General features: G+C 41.8%; 1 protein-coding gene across 1 annotated transcript; it reads left to right on the top strand.

The window, feature by feature from the left end:
- Positions 1-376: 376 nt before the first annotated feature.
- Positions 377-19,936, top strand: rrh (retinal pigment epithelium-derived rhodopsin homolog). Its single transcript, XM_085343262.1, has 7 exons — positions 377-488; positions 2,954-3,144; positions 7,663-7,762; positions 13,077-13,230; positions 18,886-19,054; positions 19,456-19,634; positions 19,831-19,936. The coding sequence occupies exons 1-7, from the start codon at positions 377-379 to the stop codon at positions 19,934-19,936; spliced, it is 1,011 nt and encodes a 336-aa protein (XP_085199388.1).
- Positions 19,937-22,237: the final 2,301 nt, after the last annotated feature.

The following is a 22,237-nucleotide window of genomic DNA, read 5'->3' as shown; positions in this document are numbered from 1 at the left end:
CAGTCTTCGATTCTGTGTTGTAATGACAAAGCTCATTGACGACATAACTTGCCAGCCACTCCATGTGAGCGGTAATCCTCTCTTACAGAGCTTTGTTACCAATGTTACGTGCAGATTGCCGCCTGCTAACAGGGACAGAGGAGCAGTGGAATGCAATAATCCCATAAACCCTAGTCCTCACGGTTTACCCACCACTTCTCCACAATAGCATCATACAGATTTTAGTTAGGACAGCATTTTCAAAACTCCCTGCCTGCATTCTTCTTCTAATTTTCTTCAGTTTAAATTTTAAGGATCACCATCATTTTTAAGTTTTTTAGTTTTTACCTTAATCGGGTATTTTTTGTTTGTTTGTTTTTATCTAGAAGGTCACTAAATGGGGATGGACTCTGGGGTTAATATTTCAAATGAAGATGCACCTTATGGGGGGAAGAGTGCATTTACCCAACTGGAGCATAACATTGTGGCTGGATATCTCATCACTGCAGGTAACAACAAACAACCCTTATGCTGTGTTTTGCCATGTTTGCTCTGCGTTATGTTCTTCAGTTTTGCAGTTGTGTAAATGCAGTCATTGTGTGGTTAAGAGGGATAATAGTCTGTTATAATCATTTGAATTTTAATGGTTAAATCCTAAATGTGTCTTTGATATTCTTTCTTTACCAGTGAGATGTCATAGGATTCATCCAACCAAGCCCAGCGAAGCAATGTGGTTTCTTGACAAAACTTGGATATCAGCATTTATTGAGTTTTAACCAGCTAGTTCTTATTTTCATATAATTTTTACATTTTAATTTGATTGATGTATGTTATTTTATGGAAGGTCATCTCCTTACAAGCTTAAAGAGAAATTCTTGTGAGTGTTGGTCGTGTTTATTCTTCAGCGTATGACTGGAGATAATCACTATTGTAACCACTTAGCAGCAGCCACCTAGGTGATTAGAATCATGCCAACCTCCTGGGTGTCATGTATGTCTGTTTTGTATTTGCTATTTGCAGGACAGATCAAACTATAGGTTTTAAGTGAAATCAACAAAGACTTGTAGTCAAAAGTTAATTCTATCTTTGTCTTTCTCCCTGATGCTAATGCACATACCATCTCCAGTCCATATTGGGTTCATTTTCTAAATAAGAGTCTATACTAGGTTATAGGATGTTGGCACAATGCTCCGTTTTATGCTGGGTTGCAGATGAATGGTCAAAAAAATACCTTGCATGTCACCTGCTAATTGAAAGGTTGGTGGTTTGACCCCCTGTCTGCTCCAGTCTGTTGTATCCTTGGGCAAGATACTAACCTCAAGTTGCTCTTTAAAAATCCATTACAGTTTGAATGTAATGAACAGCGTGAATGTTAGAAAGAGCACAGAAAAAAGTGCTTGTGTGAACGAGGCAAGTTGTTGTAAAGTGCTCAGACAGTCTAGAAAAGCGCTGCTATATGAGTCCTGTCCACACTGATAGATGATTTTTCTTGACCTCCATAAAAAAAGGACTGCACTTATAGTAGGCCATCTATTAATATGACATTATCCCATAAGTTTAAAACTACACTGTTGTGAACATGGACTACAAAAAGCCTTTTGAAATAGTATGCTATGTATAATAATGACTAATCATCTCCTAAACTAAAGTCTGGGCTCTATCACGCGTGCATAAACACGATTATTTATTTACAACACTGTTCCAGTTACTTATTGTCAGCAGATTAGACATGTGACCCCTCTGGGCTCCAGACAGCTGACAATAAACTGGCAGCTCAATATTAACCAACATTAGTCCAACTAATGTTAGGCTTGAGTTGACCGAGAAACAGTTTGATTACATTCTTACAATAGAATAGAATAGAATAGAATTCAACTTTATTGTCATTGCACATGCACAGGTACAGGGCAACGAAATGCAGTTTGCATCCATCCAGAAGTGCTTTAGTGATATAGATATATTACAATATATATTAGCAATAATATAGATATGTGAGTATATTACAGAAATGGGTCTATTATGGTATGTTATAATGTACACGGTATGAAGTATGTTGTGAATGTTCTATAACTATAAGTATGTACAGGCTGTAGTGAGTACAAGCTATGAACAGGATATAAATGTGAAAAACTATACAGAATATGAAATAAATAACTTTACAGAAAACTGAGATATACAGCTATACAGAAATGGGAACTATGCAAGTTGTAAACAGTTGTAGGATTAAAGATTATCGAATGTACAGAATGATTATTTACACAGAGCTATACAGTAGTGCAGTTAAGATAAGTGAGATATGTGGATAATTTCTATCATTCTTGAATGATATGAGACTTTATTTCCTAAAAGACGAAGACTTTAAGCTTCTTCAGGGCCACTTCCCTCATTTACAAACCAGCCTAAGCAAAACTGACTATTTGACGACCAACCTGGAGCCCCAAACAGGAGAGGCCTGGTGTATGTTGGATTTTTAAAAATATTAAATATAGTAATATTTGCTATTATGCTATTTATTTCGTCATTTATATTCATAAATATTAGAATTCTGCTACAATTTCTTTCAGCTGGAAAACATGCTACATGAGTTTGCTATGTTTTATCGAATCTAAGGCCCCAGAGAATACAGTCTGACACTGCCTATGTTGACATACTTAAATACGTTACAGTATCCTTTTTAGCTTTAGACAAAGCAACTGGGACCTAAAGCACTTTTATTTACTTTCTCCTCAGTCGACTTTTATTTGGATGAAGATATTAAATCTCGTATTAAATCTTGGGGGGTTGCACTCTCTGAGTGCTCTTGTTTGTATTTCTGTCTTTTTTAAAAGCTCCTTTTATCCCTTGCCATTGTTTAATAGAGAGCCAACAAATAAATTTTCGTTGTATCCTACTACAGTGACAAATAGGGTATCTTAATCTTAAACTTCATGTTTGACTTTCACACTGTAACACTGTCTTTCTTTTCATTTCTCAGGTGTCATCAGTTTAGCGAGCAACATTGTGGTGCTATTGATGTTTGTAAAATTTAAGGAACTTCGCACACCTACCAACTTCATAATAATCAACTTGGCTTTTACTGACATTGGAGTGGCTGGTATTGGCTATCCCATGTCCGCTGCTTCAGACATCCACGGCAGCTGGAAATTTGGCTATGCTGGTTGTCAGGTGTGTAGAATACGACTGCCTCTAATTCCACTACATGCACATCTAGTTTTGTCATTTTATGCTGTTTGTTGTTTAGGTTATGTTCAACCAACTGCAGCTATAGAAAAATCTAGCACTTGTTAACATTGTTAGTGAACCCAGTCGCAAATAAACTAGGCAGTTTTTACCCATGTCTGTGTCAATATGTGGAGAGTATTTATGAGCAGTGTTGGGGAGTAACGGAGTACATGTACCGCTGTTACGTATTTAAAATACAAAATATGAGTAACTGTATTCCGTTACAGTTACCGTTTAAAAGGTGGTATTCAGAATACAGTTACTTTGTTGAAGTAAATGGATTACATGGCAGTCTTTTCCTGTTTCATATATTGGCCTATGCCCTCTCGATTTTTGCTAATTTGGTGCCGGTGGAAAACAAAACACACAATAAGAGGCTCTAATGCCTGTCTCAATCTCGCAACCCATGTCACCTCTATTTGAGGTCCGCATAATTACGTGAAGAAATATTTTTAAAAATTAATATTCAAAAAATTATTTAATATGATGCAATAGGCAGAGTGTTACAGGCATCGCCCTAAAGAATGTAGCCTGTAGTCCGTGCTGCAGGGAGAATGGACTGCTGTACCCGTGATGTGTCTGTGAGCGAGGAGGGAGAAAAAGGAAAAGTAGGAGCTATCACCGAGCAGAAACAGGAGCTGGAAGCATGTAAATATAATAATAACCACTGCAGCCAAGAATGAATGAATGAATGAATGAATGCTTTATTGGCCATATGCAGGTTGCCCCACAGAGTATTCCCCCCCCGACTTACACACACAACAACAAGACAACACAAGGGAATACAGTCGGAGATCGGCAGCGTTAGGAGAATAACACCGAAAAAATTACACAACATTGGGAAAAGTACAAGAGGAAAAAAAGAGACCTCTTCACACGCTGGGCAACCTATGGGAGGACAGCATGAGAACAGGAAACAAAAAAAACTCCTCTGCACAGAGAGCACATTAATGTCCACATCACAACATCAGAGCACATGACAAGCCACAGGGGATGGATAGGGGGATGGGGGGTGATTCGAAGGAACACATCAGTCGTCCTGCACCATGCTATCATTTCAGCGCGGCACACAGACCCGCTGCATTCCCCCGCAGGAACAAGCATCGAAGGCGTTTGGAAGGGAGGGGGACGAGTGCGTGCTTATCAGTGTAAGTAACCTTCCCAACACTGTTTATAAGATAAAATCTGAAATAGCCTCTTTGTTACATAATGTCTTTTAAAGTTATAAAATGTGTTCCACAATCTCACTGTCATGAAACGCAGTGTGTGGCAGGCAGGTTAGGACCCAAATGCAGGCCTCTCAGGTTGGACTGAACTTAACTTTATTGCTGGAAAGTACAAATAATTAAATCCAAAATGGACAGATACTTATGCATCCAAACACTGGACGCCCTGAACAAATGTGACACACACCAAGAAGGAGATCATGACTAGGGATGGGTACCGGTGTCCGGTGCCATTATGGCACCGGTTCTGACATAAACGGTAGTAACCAGACCGAAAAGCAGCGCACATTTCGGTGCTTTATTTCCTGAGATGTCATACACTTTGGATTCTAGCCAATCATTTTACCTTACCAAGGATAGTAGGCGGGCCCAGGTACGTACGTTCTTTTAGAGCAGAGCTACAGAATAAAAAGTCTGGCTGTACTTCACAGCAAAAGATGCAAACTCAGCAGCAACAAGTGCTTTAAGGTGATACTGTGCAAAGGAGGTAACACCTCGAATCTGATGAAACACCTGGCAACGCATAGCGTTTTTTTAAAAGCTGAGAAATGCACAATATTTGATAGCTTGCTGCGAGACCTCACACCGTGCACATCTACAGCGGGTGTGGTGCCTGTTATCGGACCCGGAGTTAGCAACATCTTCCAAAAACCCAAAGAGGAGAGTCCTGGCCCCTAGCCCTGCCAGTGTAGCAGAAATGATGAGGATGATGATGCAGCAGCAGCCGTTCTTCTCTGCGTGAGGAGCTTAATGTTGTTTGTGTGTAATTTACGTTGAGTAGGCTAACCACGTTATTACATTAATGCATGTAAGGTGAACTAGCAAACATCATCATAGCTACATGCGGCTGTCTTCTTGTTTGATGGCAGATACTCCCTTCACCCTGGCCAAAAAGGCTAAAATGACCAAAGAAAAAGTGGAAAACGGCTAAACATGAGAGGTTTTTAGACAAAATTGGTGTTTTCTCCAATGATTAAGCACTGCTTCCAGCCAAGAGTGATACCATATATGCTCTATAGCTGCAGAAAAGGCTAACATTGTTATCTTTTTACCAAAAAAACAGCTAAACATGAGAGGTTTTTGGACAAAGTGTGTGTTCTCCATTCTTTAAGCACCGGTTCGAGCACCGTTTAAGCACCGGCACCGTTTCAAAAGTAACGGTTTGGTACTGGTATCGGATAAAACCTAAACGATAACCATCCCTAATTATGACAACGGACAGAGGGAGATACAGACAATATATACATAAGAGGGAATTGGGGCAGAGAGGAAACAACTGGGGGACACAGCTGAACATAATCTCACTGACGAGACCTGGGAAGCAAAACCAAACACGAGAGGCTGTCAAAATAAAACAGGAAGTACGAGAAATGCACACCAAGACTCAGACTGACTAATTAAAGATAGAGTGAGAGCGAGCGACACATAGAGAAAGACAGGGGAAACAGATAGTCTTGACTCCATGTTTATTTGCCTGGCTTAATACAGAAAACAGATTCTGGCTGCCCTCACCCTAGGATCAGCGATGGGTGCAGGAACCTGCCAGAAGCCAGCTCCTCTCACCTGAGGAACTATTACAGGTGCAGAGGTGGTCTATTCAATTCAATTCAAGGTGCTTTATATTATAAGGTAGACCCTACAATAATACATCTGGTCTTTGCTGGCATCACCCTGGGAGCCAGGACTGGTGCAGGTGATGGGTGGACACCAGCTGTCACCAGCTGGAAACCAGAACATGGATCGGCTGGGCCTCAGTCACCAACACCCAGGTGCATGAATGGGTGCAGATGAAGGCTGAAGGCAGAACCGCCTTGGGAGCAGGGACAGGGACTGGTCGAGCTCTACCTATCTTAATACCGGGAACTGAGATGGGTGCAGGGAAAAGCTGGGTCCAAGCCACACTGGGAGCAGGCAGAGCATATGGCTTACGCGAGGTCACAGGTGGAAGAACAGTCTTAGAAACAAGCAAAGATGAGGTACCACAGTCTTTAGAGGGAGCCCCAGAGGGTGCAACAGAACCAGTTCTGCACAGGTTCACAGCAAACAGTCTTCAAAGAGGTCCCCTTCAGGGTCCTCAGAAGTGACACTAACTCTAGAGTTGCTACCCCGCCACTTTGCAAACAGTTTCAAAACAAGGCAAATCATGAGCAGACCCAGATACACATTGTACTGGTTCAGGGTTTGGTTTAAAAACATGTATAGTTTGATTAACAGTAGATGAGATTTCATTATCCACCAGCGCAGTAACATCACATGAAGTTATGGTTGACCCTTGCAAGAACCCAAAAATTCTGTTTTGTTTTACTTTGTTTACTGGGTCAACTACAAGATACACATCTTTTATGCTGGCTGACTCTGAAGCAAAACAAACAGTCTTCGATTTTGCTGGGTTAGTGGTACACCTGGGAAACACAACTGGACTTAAACTAAGAAAGGCCAAGAGCAAGAGACACAGAGAGAGTGCGAGAGACACAGGGAGCGACATGACTGGAGAAACAGGCAAATGAACATGGAGACAAGGCTGACTTGATACAGAAAACGAGGGAGAGAATGAGAGAGGAGGAGTGAGCACCAAGGGAAACTAACAACAAGGCAAGAACTCAGCAGCATAACCAACTAAATCCAAGACTGCTAATAGGAAATTTCAAAGAAATAAACAAGTTGATAATCCAACTCAAAACACTGATGAAAAGACCCGGGACCTTGACACTTAAATTACTTATTACAAAATCTGTGGCCAGGCTGATTCACGGTCTTTTAGCAGATTTTTTTCACAGCATTGTCATGGCATAATATTGTTGAGCCATGTAATCCTTCTTATGAACGTATTAACAGAAGCGAGGAAACTAACAGCCATCATCTGCATTTGTGTGGCCTTTTTCTTTGAACCAAGACAATAACTTTCCCCGACATGGCTGTAATACACCACTGCAGACAACATACCTCACTGCTGTTTAACAAACACAGATAACTAGACCAGGACTGAGAAAGGACATTTGGTCAGAGCAGTGTAAAAATCTGAATTTTATAACTTTTCCAAGTTTCTACAAGTTTCTGTTAAATCATAGTAACAGAATTCCAAAAGCCATTGTACCACAACATGTTAGCACCGTGGTTCTTGCTTTAATCTTTTGGATGCTAACAATTCTTGCCTCAAGCACAGGGCCATGATCATAGCCTTCTCGTTAAGAAGGAATCTAAGTACCTGTCTTTTTCTTTGTTTCTGTGTCTCCAGATCTATGCAGCTCTCAACATATTCTTTGGCATGGCTAGTATTGGCCTGCTGACCGTGGTGGCCATTGATCGTTACCTTTCCATCTGCAGACCAGATATAGGTATCCCACTTTGAGAGCCTAATATTTGCATATATAATTTACCCGACCACATTGTTATACTCCTTTTTATCTGTTACAAAATTGACAAAGATATTCATGATCAAGGGTTACCATGTCATCTAATTCCATCATTCATCACACAACCAGTTATACTGGTCACAAAGTGATGTGCGATTAATCTCATGTTCCTTCTGTTGTCTTTTAACCACTGCTTAAATTGTTCTATTTTATTCATAAATCGTTTGTAAGTTCACCAAAATACAGACTCATTGAAGATGTTTTGAGGAAGTACAACCCAAATTTCAAAAAAGGTGGGACCTCTTATAAAATGTAGCAGGGAAAACAAAAACAAAGCGTTTCAAACACACACACACACACACACACACACACACACACACACACACACATATATGTATATTCAAGGGAGAATCTCAGACCAGTTGACTGAGTTACCAGAAAACTTATCAAAGATGTGATCAGAATGTGTAATGGCAAAAGTGATTTTTTAGGATTAGAAGAATGTCATCAGCATACAAACTGATTTTGTGATTATGTAATTATTTTTTTTGCTGTACCGCTAATCAGTTATTGTTCACTGGTGGCAACAATAGGGCAGATGGCAATAGTGGCATCCTGGTCTAATGTCTCTGTTTAAATTGAATGAGTTAGCTATTTGCTCTTTAGTGATTATGGATGCTGTTGGAGTGTTATATAGGATTTGGAACCAGAAGCCAAAATGTTTCTCTTTTCTAAATTCAAAATTGTTTGTGGTATACACAATGAAAAAAAATCAAACTTTTTCTACTCAGATTTGATGGTTTCTTTTGTTTTGTGTGCTTGTAGTTCAATTGTGTTAATTTATTATGTCTGAATTTTAAAATAACTGTAGGTCACAAAAGAAGAATGGAAAGAATGATGCCATACCAGACAAGATAAATATTTTTACTGATTAAATATAAGGGTAAAATGAAAAGTAATTTAAAAAATGGCCAATTATACCCTAAACCAAAGAGGGTTTAATTCAGTATTTGGGTCAAGGTCAAGTTTATTTATATAGCACTTTTCCAAACAGTCTTAACAATGTAAACAGGGAGCCAATGAAGAGAAGGCAGTATGGGAAAGATATGCTCCATCTTTGTAGTCCCTGTCAGTACTGTTGCTGCAGCATTTTAGGTTAACTGGAGGCTTTTAAAGGAGTTTTTAAGACAGTCTGATAAAAATGAATTACAATCGTCCAGCCTGTAAGAAATAAATGCATGAACTAGTTTTTCAGCAGAGCCCTGGCTTTTTGTCAGCCTGGCTACAGGCTGCTGACAAGAAACCTAGAGTTGTTTTTATTTTTTCAATAAGTGAGGAAAAGTGAGATGCTCTTGCTTTGCGAAAAGCTCTGTCTTTTTTCTTTCTTTCTTTTTTTTACTTTTTTTCCTATAAAACAAACTATTCTTACAGGCTAAAAAATGATCTTCTAAATTAGTGAATTGTTTCATCTTATAACTTCAGCTTATGAACTGGTGCACGTTTAAGAGTTATACCACAGAGTCAAGTAATTCTGATTTGAGGTTTTCGTTTTCAGTTTGGGTATCCAGAGTTGTATGCAGTGAAGATGTAATTAGGGATCGGTATTGATAAGATTTTAACGATTCCGATTCCATTTTCGATTCTGTTTAACGATTCGATTCCTTATCGATTCTCTTATCGATTCTTTTTTTTTTAAAAGGAGAACACTAAAGTCGATTAGCTTAGAACTTTGTTTTATATCTTCTCTTTGAACAAGATAGAAATTTAGGAGTAACATGGCCTTACAAACCCAACAGTGAGATCTAAAGAGAGCCACAGCCTACGGCTCTTCAATGGGGTGTCACAGGGTCCCCAGGAAAAAAAATGTATATGTAAAATAATAAAATAAATATTCTCCTGTAGCAATAACAAAGTGTAACATAAATTATTCTGTAGCAATTACACAAGAATATCCAGTAATGTCCTGCCTACAATTAAACACATTCACTTACCAAAGTGAAATCGGGGGCATGTGCTGTGGCAAATGGGTGCAAGCCTTTGACCACAAACTGAGTCACTGCTCGGTGACATTCGTCTATCCTGGCCTGAAAGGAGACGCTGCCGGTAGACTGCAGCGAGAACTGCCAGCATCTGAGCCAGACTCTGTCTCTCTCATCATGGTTATCTAAATGCAACGCACAGTAATAGCAGGTTTTGTAATAAGGTAAATCGCGCTAACATAATATGCAATGCTAATTGATTAGTTACCTGCAGTATTAACGGGAGAGGACGTGGAAACGCTACCGCTGCTGCTGGGTTGAGCTTCGCTAGTCCGGAGCGGATCAAAAACACGACATTCGTTGAAAGCAATCGCGTGTTTTTTGAGCAAATGCTTTTGCATGTTCATAGTGTTTCCTCCCTTTGATGAAATCTCTACTTTGCAAGTATTGCACGTTGCCCTGTTGTCATCCTTTCTCATAAAGTGTAACCAAACTTTTGAGCGTTTGTGCCGCTCAGGCGCCGTGTTTCCTACTGGGTAAAAGACGCTACTCAACGTGATGACGTCATTCGGGGCGACTGGAATCGATAAGGGAATCGTTTTTAAAAGTGGCAAACGATTCCAAGGAATTGAAACAGTGGGAACCGGTTCTCAACAAGAACCGGTTTTCGATACCCATCCCTAGATGTAATACTATTAACAAGATAATCGACCTCTATGTGACTAGAATGGCTTAGTTACAGCACTTTCAGAAAGACATGTACTCTAATAATCGTGTTAACCACTGCTTTGTAATCTGTTGTGGTATATTTAAATGTTAATAAGAAATGATCTGAAAAAGAGGGTTTTTTGTTTTAGGAAATACTGTTAGTTCAGTTTCTATGCCAATATGTCAGAACGAGATCTAAAGTGCGATTAAAGTGGTGGGTGGGTTTGACGGCGTTGTAACGATAGAAATGGTAATTAGTTAGATTAGTCGTTACTGAAAAGTAACGCCGTTAGTAACGCCGTTACTTGTAATGCTAACTGAAGTCTGCAGTGTACAGGGTGATGAGGAAAGGGGCGAGCACTGTTCCTTGTGGGGCCCCCTTGCTACAGACTACCACCTCAGACACACAGGCCCACAGCCTCAGGTAGTCAATAATCCACTAGGATAGCTGATGGTCTACTCTCCCTGCAGCTTCCCCATTAGCACTGAGGGCTGGATTGTGTTGAAGGCACTGGAGAAATCAAAAAACATGACTCTCACAGTGCACCTAGTGCCCTCCAGATGAGAGAAGGCCCGATGCAGCAGCATCATCCACCCTGATGTTCAGCTGGTAGGCAAACTGCAGTGGGTCTAGGTCTCTCCTGACTAGTGGGTGAAGGTGGTGAAGTATGATCCTCTCCATGGTCTTCATCAGGCGTGAAGTCAGTGCAACAGGTCTGAATTGTTTTGGCTCTTATTTCTTAAACCCAGCTTCAGAGACAGTGTTGCATCTATGTCAGTTCTTGAGAGCAGGGCTCATGATGTAAATTAGCTTTTATATGTTTAGTGTTTCATGTCCTCTTTAAAGGATATACAGGGAGTTGGGCGGGTGTCCCCCACCTCTTGGGAAAGAAACTGTGTTTGGCACAACCAAGCATTCAGACCATAATTCAGTTTGCTACAACTTCTGGACGGGTTTTTGTTTTTGTTTTTGTTGTTGTTGTTGTTGTTGTTTAAAACAATATCAGCAGTATGCAGTTTAGCAGACTGCTGATATATTCTATAAAGAGTATATGCATGTAGGCGCAGATAGTGACGTTTCAGTTCCAGTGTTTCCCTTAGTGTGTGTAGGTGTATATCTAACGTTTGTATTAGTTGTTTTATTTTGGTACTTTGGTGTCTGTGGTGCTTTGCATTTCATTATAGCTCCTCCTAGTCTCATTACCTAGTTTCTGTTCACCTGTTCACCCCAGTTGTGTTCATGTTCTCTAATTGCCCTCAAGTGTCTGTTTTTGCTCCCTGTGTCTTCCCTGCCCACATTATTAGATTCCTGTATGGACCGTGTTATTAGGATTTTGGACTCTTCTGCCAGTTGAATAAAGGTACATGTCAGATTATTCAGTTGCCTTAAGAATCTGCATTTGGCTACTCCTTATGCAGAGCTATGATTGGTGCCTTGTGAAATGACAAATGTAACAAAGAGCCAGGATACTTGAGCAGCTAGAATTCTACATTGGACCACCACATTGGACTATTAGAAATGACATTATGACCACTCACAGGTAAAGTTAATAATACAAATTATCTGTTCATCATGGCTCCTGTTAGTGGGTGGGACATATTAGGGAAAATGTTTTTCTTCAAACGTCATGTGTGAGAACTAGGGAAAATGGACAACTGCAAGGTTTTGTTTATTTATTTATATTTATCACCATCACCTCCGTCATTAAGAAAGCCCAGCAGAGGATGTACTTCCTGAGGCAGCTGAAGAAATTCAACCTGCCAACACGGACGATGATGCAGTTCTACACTGCAATCATCGAGTCCATCCTCACCTCCTCCATCACCGTGTGGTACGCTGGAGCCACTATCAGGGACAAACAGAGACTGCAGCGTGTTGTGCGCTCTGCTGAGAAGGTGATTGGCTGCAGACTCCCATCTCTGCAGGACCTGTACACCTCCAGGACACTGGGGCGTGCAGCTCGGATCTCAGCTGACCCTTCTCACCCTGGACACAGTCTGTTTGACCTGCTCCCCTCAGGCAGGAGGCTCCGGTCCATTCGCACCAGAACCTCTCGCCATAAGAACAGTTTCTTCCCCTCTGCTGTTGGACACATGAACAATAAACGTATGACTGTTCCCTCCACTAACACATGACCCTACGCTGTGTTCACTGCATCATTCCATGTTTGGCACTGATCACCACCTGCACTCATGTATATATCATGTATATATCTATCTATCTACTTAGCACTTTTAATTCTTATTCTCATTTTTATTTTCATGTCTATTTAAGCTTAATTTATAACAGTATGTTTGCACTGAAGCATCGCAGCGATTTCCTAATGTTGTAAACCTGCTCAACATTTGGCAATAAAACCCTTTCTGATTCTGATTCTGATATTTATGCACTATCCCAGCTTTTGTGGAATTGTGGTTGTACTTAAAAATCAACAGTTTGCTAATCTCTATTAAACATTTATTCAACTATCTGCAGCCTAAAAAAGTGCTTACTTTCTTAGTTATGGAGCGATTGTAGCGCTAACTACAATCGCTCATTAAATTCAAAATGACTTTATTGTCGCACTTTCCTGACCTTCATTTTTTCTATACATCATTTCTCTCTCCAGGTGAGAAAATGACGGTACGATCATACAGTCTTCTTATTCTGGCAGCATGGCTGAATGCTGTGTTCTGGTGCTCCATGCCAATTGTTGGCTGGGCTGGCTATGCCCCTGACCCCACTGGAGCTACATGTACCATCAACTGGAGACAGAATGATGCGTGAGTCTTTAAGGGATAATGTACTTGATATTTTGGATAAAAAGCTACTAAAAAAGAGTTTGAACAGATATTTGCCTCTCCATTAGCTCAGGTTTTTTTTCAATAGCCCAAACAGTCCACCCAATTAAAGCCATTGGTGTTTCTACTATCACAAGATGCAAAGGTAATGTTTTGGTGATTTGACACTATATAGCGGTTTTGCACATAACATCATGCACACGTTGCTCAACAACTGTCTGCCATATTGGATAAGTGGTAGCGGTCACGTAAATTCACTGATACATAGTATACATAGAAATTATCACTATTTCCCCCCTCATAATGCCTATATTCTGCTGCATGATTGGGTGCAGCAATGATCAAGGACAGAAATCCCAGGTCAGGCTTGCAGGCAGGTGCATCATCTTTAGCCTCAAATTCTGGAGGCTTAAACTGCACTCTGTTGGGTCAAGCATTGTCATCTTGTAGACTACAGTTTTGTCCTAGACTGTGGAGATATGGGATTGTCACTGGTTGCAGAATCTTATTTTAAGATCTCACTCCACTGAAATGGCCTCCAGTAACGACAAAAGCTTTCAGCCTTTTGGTTAAGCAATTACCATAGCATTTTCTGTGTCCTCTCCACAATTTGACCCTACAGTCCAGACGCAGTAGGCCAAAACTGTACCACTGAACATGATGTTTCTCCACATGTTCAGCTTACAGTACACATGTTGTCAGCACCAGCATAAACAGGTCTGATTGTGAAGGGCCTCCTGGGCGTCACATGAGACTGGAGATTGACTGTATGCTGTCTTTTAAGTGGTGACAGGTTAAGGAAACTGTCTTTTTTGGTCTCATCTTCTTGGGATGCCCACTTTGTGGCCTGTCTGACATTTCCCTTTAAATGGAACTTGACCTTTAATTTGGAGATGGTGCTAGGGCTCACTCCTAAATAATGCTCCAGCTTGGTTTTCCGGCATTCCAACTTGGCCTGGCACATGGCCTATCCAGATCAGTCAAATATGGTTATGTTTGGAACAGACACTAACTATATGCTGACAGCGAAACAACTAGTAACTCAGTGTTCCAACATTCGGAAGAAGGGACTACTCTCACGAGGTACAACACACATGCTATGGCAAGGGGGAGCCAGGACGACAGGTCAGGGAGGAGATGTCATCATCATCACCCACACCAGAGATTGGGTACCAAGAGGAAGGATCTTTGAGTGCGAGAAGAACTGACCTGAAAGATAGGATCATGGTAAAGCTTGAAACCTGGATCCTCCGTAGCCGGTTACCAAGATTAAGTGAAGTACCCTCAGAAGAGCTACTAGATGATGCAAATGCAGCACTACGGAAGATACTTACCGCCACCATTACCAAGAGTAACCAGATGATCTATACTACGGCAGCAGTGCTCAGTGAGAAGCTTGGCTACAAGTTAAAAGTACCCTTCATGGGGAAGGAGACTAGAGGCCAAGATCAAAGCTGCAGAAAGGTGCAACAAAGAAGGTGCCGAAGAAGTACAGCAAGCTGTACATACCTGAGGCCTTGGAAAATGCCGGCGAAAAAACTCACAGCCTTGGCCAGCTACTTGAAGAGATACTCCAGGGAGATCGAAGGCAGGAGAATAAACCTGCTGTTCTCCACAGAACCAGCCAAGGTGTACTCACAGTGGCAGAGGAACAATATGAGAACATCACCACCAAGACTGGAGATGGAGCAATACTGCAAGAGCATATGGGAGAAGGACACAACCCATAACGGCAATGCTCAGTAGCTAGTGGATCTGAGGGCAGACTACAGCTACCTCCGGTGAACAGGGTCCAGTAACCATCACAGTAGCAGACATCCAAGACAGGGTCTCCAGTATGAAGAGTTGGACAGCACCAGGCCCCGACATGGTTCACGCCTACTGGCTGAAGAAACTGACTGCACTCCACAAGCGCCTGGCAGCACAAATGAACCAGCTGCTAGTTGACGAAAGACACCCAGAATGGCTAACAGAAGGCCTGACAGTCCTGATCCTCAAGGACCCCCGGAAGGGACCGGTTCCGTCCAACCACCGGCCAATAACCGCAAGACAGCTCGTGTCAGGTGTCATAGTGGCTAAGATGAATAAGTACATGGCTCAATACACGAGTGGGGCACAGAAAGGCGTTGGAAACAATACCAGAGGAGCGAAACCCCAGCCACTGGTAGACAGAGCAGTCGCCTGAGAGTGCAAGACTAGGCTGACCAACCTGGATTGATTACAAGAAGGCCTTTGACTGGATGCCCCACACCTGGATCCTTAAGTGCCCAGAATTGTACAAGATCACCAGGACCCTAAGAGCCTTGATCAGCAACTCAATGGGGATGTGACACACAACACTAGAGGCCAACTACAAGTCCATAGCACAGGTCGCCATCAAGTGCGGGATGTACCAAGGAGATGCTCTGTCCTGTTAAATATCGACACTTCACCAAGTTCTTGTGATTCCTCAAAGCCATCTGATGGAAGACAACACACTGCTCAATAGACCATTTTACACTTCCGGAAGGGAGATGCGTCCTGCATGACATGCTGCCGCGAATCTCGAAATGCCTAACAATTTTATTACAGGCTGTCCCACTCTAGTCTAAACAACAGTGTTACACAAGCATTAAGTAGTCACGTTGCATAGCGTACTCAGAGGTTTTTGTCCATTAGCTGCAAAACATCTTTTCTCAGCTCCGGCGAGGCTGTGACCTTGCCTTACTCCCTTCTAGTAAATTTCCACTAGCAGATGGTTCCATGTTATCAGCTTCTGCAGACAAACGTGGGTGAGAGTCTCCAACATTCTACCACTAAAGGACATGTAGTCTAATGCCTTTATTATCAGGGCCATGCCCATTCAATACTACACTATATAATTATATGACACTTATTAATATAAGCATTGAGACACTTCAGATATTTTCTTCTTAACAGTCCCCACTGCTGTTCTACCTAGGCCTGAATCTTCTCAGTGAAATCAGTGACAGGACTGACTATGGATACCAACTACAGAATGGAGCAATTGTCAGCCACCTCCTCTACATGCATGACATCAAGCTGTATGCCAAGAGTGAACTAGACATTGATTCACTGATCCACACCACCAGGATATACAGCAATGATATCGGAATGTCATTCGGACTGGAGAAGTATAGTCGGATGATAACAAAGAGAGGAAAGGTACCTGATCAAGTACCTTGCTGGGATAATAAGCCAGCCAAAGAAGGAGATAGTAGCCCCTGACATCAAGACCAGGAAGCCCTGACCATGAATGGTTCCAGTCCAGCACCCTGAGGCTGTACACTAAGCGGAAAGAAGGAAGCCAGAGACTGTGAGTGTCAGCACCACAGTCCAGGATGAGATAACAAACATCCATGAATCCAGTAAGATGGCCCCAACCAACCGCATGTTCAGTGAATACCTCAGGCAGCAGAAACCCAAGAAAGAGGAGGAAGAGGAGGAATGATCATGGAAGAATAGGCCCCTGCACGGTATGTACCGCCGGCAGATAGAGGAGACATTGAGAAGTTGACAAAGCTGGATTGAAAGACAGTGCAGTGGCACTAATCATGGAAGCACAGGAACAAGTTCTGAGCACAAGATCTATAGAGGCTGGGGTCTACCACACCAGGCAAGACTCCAGGTGCAGGCTGTGTAAAGATGCCCCTGAGACATAACAGCAGGGTACAAGATGCCAGCAGGCAGGGCATACATGGAACGCCATAACCAAGTGGCCAACATAGTGTACAGAAACATCTGTGTTGAGTATGGCCTGGAAGTCCCGAGGTCTAAATGGCAGATGCCCCCTAGAGTGGTTGAGAATGACCGAGCTAAAATCCTGTGGGACTTCTTGATACAGATGGGCAAAATGGTGATGGCTAACCAACCAGACATAGTAGTGGTGGACAAGCAGAGGAAGACGGCGTAGTGATAGAAGTAGCAATACCGAATGACACCAACATCAGGAAGAAGAAACACGAGAAGCTGGAGAAGCACCAAGGGCTCAGAGAAGAGCTCGTGAAGATGCGGAAGGTGAAGGGGACAGTGGTCCCAGTGGTAATCAGAGTGCTCGGTGCAGTGACCCCCAAGCTAGGCAAGTGGCTCCAGCAGATCCTAGAAACAACTACCAACATCTCCCTCCAGAAGAGCGCAGTTCTAGGAACAGCAACACTGCGCAAGACCCTCAAGCTCCAGGCCTCTGGTAGAGGACGTGAGCTTGAATGATAGACAGCCCAACACAGACAGAATTTAAATGCATTTCACAGCTCTGTTGAAGAAGCTGTCTCTCAGTCTGGTGGTGCATGTTTGTATGTTTCTGTACTGCTTTCCAGAGAAGAAAGCAGTATACATAGTCCTTTGCCAAGGTGGCAAGAAGGCCAGATGTATCGCTGCAGACACCACCGTCTGCAGCGATACATCTGGCCTTCTTCTGGATTCATCCAGCATATACCAAGTCCAGATGTGGGAGTGGACTTTCCACAATCCCCTGTGCTGTTTTCACCTCCCAGGCCAGTTTTTCTGTCTTGTGCTGTGCTACTGCCATACCATACAGTTATACTAAGATAGAAGGTGCTTTCTATTGTGGCTCTGTAGAAATTCACAAGCAGCCAAGAAGAGCGTGTGATCCATTTTAGCTCCCCGAGGAAGAAGTACCTTTGTTGGGCTTTCTTCACCAGGTGTGATGTGTTCAGCGACCAGCTCAGGTTAGATGTTATGTGGAGACCCAGGACCTTGATGCTGTTGTTATCTAAGAACCACTGTGTCAGGTGTTGGATCTCCTCTCTATAGTGAGTCTCATCATTGTCTGATATGAGACCCACCACAGTGGTATCATCCAAAAAGTTAATGACTATGTTAGTGAAATTAATGGCAGAACAATCGTGAGAGAACAGAATGAATAAGGCTGGACTGAGCACACAACCCTGTGGTGTGCCTCTGTTCAAGACCAGTGTGGAAGATGTCCAGCTCTCTATTCTCATCATCTGAGGCCTGTTCGAGAGGAAGTCCCTGATCCAGTGGCACAGCGATGTTGGCACACCCAGGTTATAAGACTTCAGAACCAACATCGTAGTATAAGAGCTGGAATGTTCGAAGTGGGTCAGGGCTCAGTACAGTGCTAATGCGACGGCATCCTCTGATGCATCCTTTTCAGGAAAATCCTGTCAGTTGGTCAGTGCATGCTTTCAAAGTCCTGCCTTCCTCCTTATCTGGTCCTGTAGCTCTGTTGGTGTTAATCCTCCTCAGGGTGGAACTCACTTGGTTTAGATGAGGGATGATGCTCGTTAGCTCCCTTATATAGCAAAAAGTTCTTTACACCGTGCATCATGATCATCATGCAGCCTGCTGTACCATTTGCTCTCGTCACCTGTAGGCTGCCCTACCTTTTTCACCTTTTGCATCAACAGGTGACCTTACTGAACTGAACCATGACACAAAAAATAATCAGGAAGGGGGCAAATAGTTTTTCTCTGAACTGTTTATTTTTTTCACTTACATTGTAAGCATGTTTGCATTCAATATAACGGAATTTGAATATTATGATTTAAAACCCTGTTTAAAATGTTAATATGTCATTGCTTAGCTGAGATAAAACAAATCTAGCATGTCTTGGTATGAGAATGCTTTATAACTATCTGTGTTTTTCTTTCCCAGGTCTTTTATTTCTTATACTATGGCAGTGATTGCTGTGAACTTTGTGGTTCCTCTGTGTGTCATGTTTTACTGCTACTACAGTGTGACAGTCACTGTCAGGAGATACAAAGCAAGCAACTGCCTGGACTGCATTAACATGGAGTGGTCTGATCAAATGGATGTCACCAAGGTGAAACTGGGCCACAGTTTTAGGCTTTGTTTGTTAATGCCACATGCATCTGTATTTATCAAATGCATGTTTAAACAGAGAAGAATACTTCTGGTCGAAATTAGTTTTTTTTTTTAAACAAATATCCAATCTATGTTGTTCAATATGACAACATTACCGTTGACACTTTTTCCGAGTTTGGTAGGCTAACCATTTTGTTTTACCATGGTTATTTATAGCTTTAGTTCAGACCACAGTGTTCTACAAAATTGGAAAGTAATTTAGTTCTATATAATAAACATGAAATTCAGGAAAAATATAGACTCCCGTGTGGTTTGTGGTCCACATGGGATACATAATTTATACTACATGGAGTAAATTTGCATGTTTTATATAATGTTGTTGTTGTTTGTTGCTGACAGATGTCAATTGTAATGATTGTCATGTTCCTGGTTGCCTGGTCTCCATACTCCATGGTGTGTCTGTGGGCATCGTTTAGTGACCCAAAGACTATCCCTGCCCCAATGGCTATTATTGCTCCACTCTTTGCCAAGTCCTCCACCTTTTATAATCCCTGTATTTACGTCATTGCCAACAAAAAGTGAGTGTTCTCTCTTAAGTATGCTATGACAATAGTTAATATTTCTGTGCCAATAAACTTTTGCATAAGAAACCAATATGTGGGATAAAGTGGGATATTTCTGTGTCACATTAACATTTTTATATACTGTGTACTTCTGTCTGTAGTGTGTAGTGATGGTGGTGTGTAGAAGGACTTAAATCGCCTTTTCTTGCAGGTTCAGAAGAGCCATTACAGGCATGATTCGGTGTCAAACAAGACAGCGAGTCACCATCAATACCCAAGTTCCCATGACAATTTCCCAACAACCTCTGACCCAGTGAGATGATATTGCATTCAGCATGATGTCACATTAATATTAAAATAACTTGGCATTAAAACGCTGTGTAGAAAAATGCAATAATGACACCAATGAGTGACGGTGCTTCCACTGTCACCTCAGCAAATATTTTGTCTCCCTTAGTTTCACAAAATGTAACCTACAAAGTCTTTAGAAGGGTGAGAGCCATAGATGAGCTGCTTAGGCTGGGCCCTTAAAAGCACATGGGTCTAATGGGCTAAGCCATTTTTTTAAAGATTGCAGCTTCCACTATCAAACACCCATGCTGATGTTTTTCTGATAGCTTGATTGAAAAGCAGCTGTAGTGTTTCCTTCTTCTCCTTTATTGGGACTGTTATAGGGCCATCGGTCTCTACTGTCCCTTCTATCAAAAGTCTTAAGAAACCTGTGAATAAACACTTAAAAAATAAAGAAAAAACAACGTTTGTATTGTATTCATGCCTTATTTTTTTGTCTGGTCTCTCATATGTTTGCAGGTACACTTTGCTTGACTACATGGCCCATATTATTTTTTATGCTACACTGTTAAAAAAATCCGTAAATTTAGGGGTCCCTTTACCGTGGATTTGCTACGGATTCGCTCCGTTTTGCGAAATACGGAAAGTTTGCTGTTGCGCGAGGCAGAATTTTCTCCCCCAGCCAGAATATTCCGACGCCATTACTTTCAGTGCGGTCAGTGCCTACCTAAACTTCTGCAAGTCACAAGGAAAGTTGGAAACAGGTTGGTTGTGTGGAATGAGAATGAGAATGGAGTGCCACCTTGTTCCCCCTCGTACATTAAATTGGTCTCGATAGGCAGTTGGTAGTGGTGTGTATGTGAGTGGACGTTTGCTGCTAGCTGCGTTAGCATTAGCCAGCCGCCTGCGCTTCGTAAGTACGTCAAAAACCATTTTTTCCCTCCCTCTTACATGAAATTTGGTCTCGATAGTCAGTTGGTAGCCGTGTGTGTTTCATGGTAACATTTGAATGTGTGGGTTTTGCGTTATTTTGAAGCGTGGTTTGCCCAACTAAAGTTAACGTTAGCCCATAAGTTGGATGCGCGCGCTTGTGTGTGTGTAAATTAGCCACATGTGTGTATTGTTATAGCTCACTGTGTTACGTTAGCATGCAACTGAACATGGTAATAATTAAAAGGGGTGATAGTTAAGTAGAATCAGATTTCATTGCAGAAAACATTGCAGCCCAAAGAGAGTGGCCCATGCAGCCCAACGCAGATTACTTATTTGAAGGTACCTGAAAAGTGAATGTGCTTCACTGTGCTGATATAAATTTATTGTTTTCATATTGATTCTGTTCTGATTCTGGCTATCCGTCAATTGGCAAATTCAATCTCTTAAAAATGTTGACTTGTAACATTTGTGGCTTTAACGCTCGGTCTTCGACTGTTACTTGAAACACTGCCGAACACACAGAAATAATAATAATGTATCTTTTTTATGTGGCCATAGGGATTGCAGAAGGAAGTTTAACACATACAGTAGCCTTGCTGTGCATATGTCACGAGCTCATGTAGACAGAAGGAGCACACAAACATGGAACCGTAATGTGTCTGTACAGTTAAGGTGCTTGTTTAATTTTTGCAGCAGTGAATATGATGATCTTAAAACTTTAAAGTGTCATTTGAGTGGTCACATAGATGAGGGTTTGACTGTAACGTGTCCCTTTGATGGATGTTCTAAGACATTCAATGTAAAGTCATCATTTTTAACGCATATTTCCAGATACCATAAAGGGTGGGATGTTACCAAGATAGCCCCAGTTCATATATGTGAACTAACAGAACGGTCTTTCCAAGGTGAAGGATCACATGTAGAACCTGAAGAACCTGAAAGTTTTAACATTGATGCAGAACAAAGTGATAATTTCTGCAGTGATCAAGTGAAAGACAACTTCACAGAGAGTCTTGCTCAGTTTTACTTGGGTTTACAGGCAAAATATTTGGTTCCAGCCTCCACAATAACAGAAATAGCAAATGAAATGAGAACTATAAGTGATATTCAACAGGAATATACTGTGGATGCACTAGCCTGTGAACTGGGGCAGTATGGTGTTCCAAGGGAGACTGTAACATCTCTTGGGAATAGTATATACGAGCCGAGCCCTATGCACAAGGCATTACATTCTTATTTTAAAAGGTGCATTAGGGCAAGTAAGAACTTCATAAATGTAACCAAGTCTCTGGCTGAACGGCACCAGTTGCTTCAGGCTTATCAGTCTTGTGGTACCTTGTTTCGTTCCCAGGTTCATGTCTCAGACTCAACACGGTTCTATCCAGAGCTCTATG

The sequence above is a fragment of the Diplotaxodon limnothrissa genome, linkage group LG19, assembly GCF_057381915.1.
Source record: "Diplotaxodon limnothrissa isolate DT_005_m linkage group LG19, D_limnothrissa_male_GT1.1, whole genome shotgun sequence".
In the NCBI taxonomy this organism is placed as follows: Eukaryota; Metazoa; Chordata; class Actinopteri; order Cichliformes; family Cichlidae; genus Diplotaxodon; species Diplotaxodon limnothrissa.
Note: the sequence above shows the minus strand (reverse complement) of the source record. Positions and strands in the feature narration are given on the sequence as shown.

Excerpts from the sequence above, each read along its gene's own strand:
- rrh (XM_085343262.1), top strand. The coding sequence starts at position 377 with ATGGGGATGGACTCTGGGGTTAATATTTCAAATGAAGATGCACCTTAT. Across the intron at positions 3,145-7,662 it reads TTGGCTATGCTGGTTGTCAG|ATCTATGCAGCTCTCAACAT; the intron begins GTGTGTAGAATA and ends CTGTGTCTCCAG. Across the intron at positions 19,055-19,455 it reads ATCAAATGGATGTCACCAAG|ATGTCAATTGTAATGATTGT; the intron begins GTGAAACTGGGC and ends TGTTGCTGACAG.